Consider the following 1,849-nt stretch of genomic DNA (forward strand, 5'->3'; position numbering starts at 1 on the left):
CCCTTCCCTCCCCCTCCCCCTCTGACAACCCTAGATTCCTTCCCTCCTTCTGAAAGAGTAATGGTTACTCTACTGATTTGTTGCCTAGATGATCTGTCCAATGCTGAGAGCTGTGATCAGGTCCCCTGATATTACCGTAGAGCAGATGTTTCTTCTGTCACTCTGGAATGGGTTTTGTGGAAAGAGACATCCTCTTCTTTTCTTTGGTCTCTGCTGGTGACTCTCCTTGTGTCAATGCACTCCAGTGGCTGGCAGACCATCTGCACAGTGGTTGTGGTGTCTAGCTGCTTTCCCGGCAGCTGTGGTTACTGTGGTGGCTGTGGTGGGCCACCCACATGGAGGTGATGTTTTTGGCATGCTTCTTGGTGCTGGTGGTGTGCCTGGTTGTGGGTGGGGTCCAGTCCCTCTCTCCACCCAGGGCCCCGTCTGAGGTGCTGGCCATCCAAGGCCAATTTAGATGTTCAGCAGGTAGAAGCTGGGGGATAGGTGGGGACAGATGGGTCCAGGAAGTTCCCAGCTGTGCAACGTTGGGCACAGGCTGCCCCATCCCCTCAGTGTCCTTGAGTCCCTGCCATGGCCTGCCTCAGTTTGCAGGGATGTGGCTCCTTGTGGCCACGGGCTCCACCTGACACTTCTTGCAGGAGCAGAGCCACCAGGCCAAGGTCACGGCAATGCATGTAGCTCCCCAGGGTGCAGCCATGGCTGTCAGTACCTTCTGCAAGCTGTGAATCTCAGAACAGCCCCCTGCCCAGCCTCCCAACCTCCCCCTGGTCCCCTAACTCCAACCCTGGCCTGGAGCCCTGATCTCCCCCTGCTGTGGCCTATACCAGGAACCCCGGGTTGGGGTTCCCCACACCTGCTTTGCCTCCTCCCATCCTCCATCTCACAGGATGGGATCTGCTGGGAGGTGCGCCAGCTCTATGGAGACACGGGGGTCCCTGGCCGCTTCCTGCTCCAAGGTGAGGCAAGGCCAGCAGAGCATGGGGGCACAGGGCTGGGGGCCGGGGGGCAGGGAGCTGATGCAGCTGCTGCTCTGCCCCAGCCCGAGGCGCCAAAAGGGCTGTGCACGTGGTTGTCACTGAGACAGACTACCTGGGCTTTGCTATCCTATACCTGGAGCAGGCACAGCAGCTGTCAGTGAAGCTCTATGGTTCATGGTGGCCAGGAGCTTGGGCTGTGCACACTCGAGGGGCCATCCTGATGGGGCTGCGTGAGCCCAGATGGACACACGCTCTCTGTCCTGACTCTCCTGCTGAGCAGGGGCCCAGGGAGGAGCCACTGTAGGAAGGCCAGTTTGGGGCCGGGGGCAGACAACCAGTGGGCCTTGTCCCTCACCCCCGCCTGGTGCCAGGAGCCCGGGACCCCAGGAGCCTGTCTGTCCCCAGCCCATCCACTCCCTGTGAGCGATTTAGTCCCGAGTGCGTTTGAGCAGCACGTCTGGGGGTCAACCTGACTGAGGACCAGGTCTTAGTCTTCCCCAAGCACAGTGAGTGTCCCCGGCCGCCGTGGCGCCATGGCGCTGGCTCAGCCTCCGCTCCCTGTGCTGGCTGACGCCCCTGCCACCTCTGACCCTGCCTGGCCCTCAGGTTTCTGCAAGGCGGCAGAGCGGTTCCACGTCCCGGACGGTGAGTGCGCAGCAGGCAGGGCGGTGGGCCTGCTGAGTGTCCTCTTGGTGCTGCAGAGGCGAGGCGGCAAGGCCACCACAGCCCTGTTGCTGGGAAGCCGCGCCCTCGATAAGACCCCGCTGGCAGGGCGCGGCCCACGGAAGCTGCCCGCCACTCGGGAGCTCAGTCGGCTGGGGGGTGGGGGCGATGCCTCTCATTAAATGTCAGACCCGACCCCGACTCCT

The 1,849-nt window shown here is 62.1% G+C and overlaps 1 protein-coding gene across 1 annotated transcript in view; it reads left to right on the plus strand.

The window, feature by feature from the left end:
• Nucleotides 1-1,825, plus strand: part of C8G (complement component 8, gamma polypeptide) — a 3,042-nt gene extending 1,217 nt beyond the window's left edge. The window contains 7 exon segments of the mRNA XM_008595041.1: nt 448-468; nt 588-724; nt 889-959; nt 1,043-1,150; nt 1,386-1,436; nt 1,439-1,486; nt 1,587-1,825. Coding sequence (XP_008593263.1) covers nt 448-468; nt 588-724; nt 889-959; nt 1,043-1,150; nt 1,386-1,436; nt 1,439-1,486; nt 1,587-1,825 — 675 coding nt within the window.
• The last annotated feature ends 24 nt before the right edge of the window (nt 1,826-1,849 follow it).

Source organism: Galeopterus variegatus, unplaced genomic scaffold (genome assembly GCF_000696425.1).
Source record: "Galeopterus variegatus unplaced genomic scaffold, G_variegatus-3.0.2 Scaffold12218, whole genome shotgun sequence".
Classification (NCBI taxonomy): domain Eukaryota; kingdom Metazoa; phylum Chordata; class Mammalia; order Dermoptera; family Cynocephalidae; genus Galeopterus; species Galeopterus variegatus.